Source organism: Volvox carteri, assembly GCF_000143455.1.
Source record: "Volvox carteri f. nagariensis unplaced genomic scaffold VOLCAscaffold_51, whole genome shotgun sequence".
In the NCBI taxonomy this organism is placed as follows: Eukaryota; Viridiplantae; Chlorophyta; class Chlorophyceae; order Chlamydomonadales; family Volvocaceae; genus Volvox; species Volvox carteri.
In genome coordinates, this window is record NW_003307594.1 from 341,578 (window position 1) to 343,321 (window position 1,744).

At 51.5% G+C, this 1,744-nt stretch overlaps 1 protein-coding gene across 1 annotated transcript in view; it reads left to right on the top strand.

The window, feature by feature from the left end:
• Positions 1-1,744, top strand: part of VOLCADRAFT_96311 (uncharacterized protein) — a gene marked incomplete at both ends in the record, with an annotated part of 21,144 nt that overhangs the window by 5,781 nt on the left and 13,619 nt on the right. The window contains 2 exons of the mRNA XM_002955343.1: positions 364-398; positions 1,110-1,178. Of these exons, the coding sequence (XP_002955389.1) occupies positions 364-398; positions 1,110-1,178 (104 nt within the window). The remainder of the gene's footprint in view (positions 1-363; positions 399-1,109; positions 1,179-1,744) is intronic.

Below are 1,744 nucleotides of genomic sequence, written 5' to 3' on the forward strand. Positions count from 1 at the left end.
CATCAAGGTTCCGGAGCCCTCGGACGAAGCTGAGCCCCTCCAGCTAGTTGCCGCCGGGCGAGGCCGTGGACCCAGCAGGACCCATACGCCTGGAGCAATTGATACCCTAGTTGACCATCAGCGTCAGCCGTCTGCCCAAAGCCGCCTGTCCCGGGGGCCGTAGCCGTGCATCTCATCCCTGCCCCGGCGTGGGTCGGCGGCTGTTCCAACTTGGAACATGGCCTTGAAGGCCCTCCCACCGTGGTGGATGTCCGCTACGGATCGAGCCGCTCCACTCCAAGTGCTGCAGGTGGTTCATCACTGGGCCCCCTTGTTCACCCCCCTCCGGCACCTCCCCCGGGGCCGATCCCCTGTGCCGCGCAGCGCTCGCAGGATTAGTGGCCTCGGATCCCATCCCGGTACGGACTCATCTGAACATGCCGGATTTCTGCGGGATGTAAACTGCCATCGACTTGCGACACGAGCCAGTACAAGCTAAAATGACATAAAATTAGCAGCAATGTCGTTGGGGTGTCGTGTTGGGACAATTTTAGATACCGCCAACGGGAGCTCATCGAATCTCCTCCGGGACCTCCCACTGAAGCAAGTCAGGACAGCCATAAACATAAAAGCAATTCAAATGTATGGAATATTACAACTGGAAGATCCGATGAGGATTGATTTGCAACGCAAGAGTTTGTACCCGTTCGAGGAGCGTAAGAAGGTTGATGCATGTGCACCGAGCTAAATCTTACGGCAGCGGGTAATGTTACCATGATTGTATTCACACAGCTGGGCTTGATACTTTTACTGAATTTTATTTATAAAGATGTTTGGTAGTTATAGTAATATCTCCTAAAGAATCAGGCATGCAGGGCCGCGCCCCCGTACACCGCCCGGTTGAGTTTATCACGCACCTACACATCAGAGCTAAGTTTGCACCTGCAGAAAGCAATTGAATAATGTTTAAATACAACTTTTGGTGGCCCCGTAGATAAAGACCTCGTTACGCACTATACCAAGCGTTGCTCCTGTAACCAAACCGTGATGAAAGCCATGTCGAGGCCATAGTTCAATAACACAAATATATAAATTGTGCTACCACCCTTGCTCCACTGATGCTGCCATAGTGTTCATTAATTGCCAAAAGCCTGACGATGGGTACAGGGCTTTCATGCAGGCGCAGCGCCGTTGGGACGGTAAGTTGGTGCTGTCAGTCGCATGTATATCTTTTAACAGGATTATTAATTTATATTTGCGCTGCTCATAAAGGTCTGCCTGTATTGCTTGGCGGTGTTCGCCGCGTCAGTCGCGTCGATCGGGTGCCCGAAGGGCTGCAGTGAACATGGAACCTGTAACGAGGAGATGGGTAGGTAAGTAATCAACCACAAACATGCGATAACCTCAATACGGAAGAATGTGTTCCTCCTACAAGCTCCGTGAGTGATATTACAGTTCAGTTCGATTCCTGCCCGTCGTGACGCTACCTCAAATCGTAATCGCAACATAAACCTCCGGATAATCAAAAATATAGAGCGCACTCTTCAATTCCTAACTTATGATTCATTTGTGTGCAAGCAATTTAAAACAACCTTACGGGGCCCTCACGAACTCAGGTGTGACTGTCCCCGTAAGCGTACGGGGCTCGCATGCGAGGTGCAGCTGGACCCTCAAACCCTCACCAAGCGCTGCTTGCAGCTGGGCTTTAAGACGTACCAACCTGCACTATCGATGACAACATAAGCCGCTGCCTCAACGGCTGCAA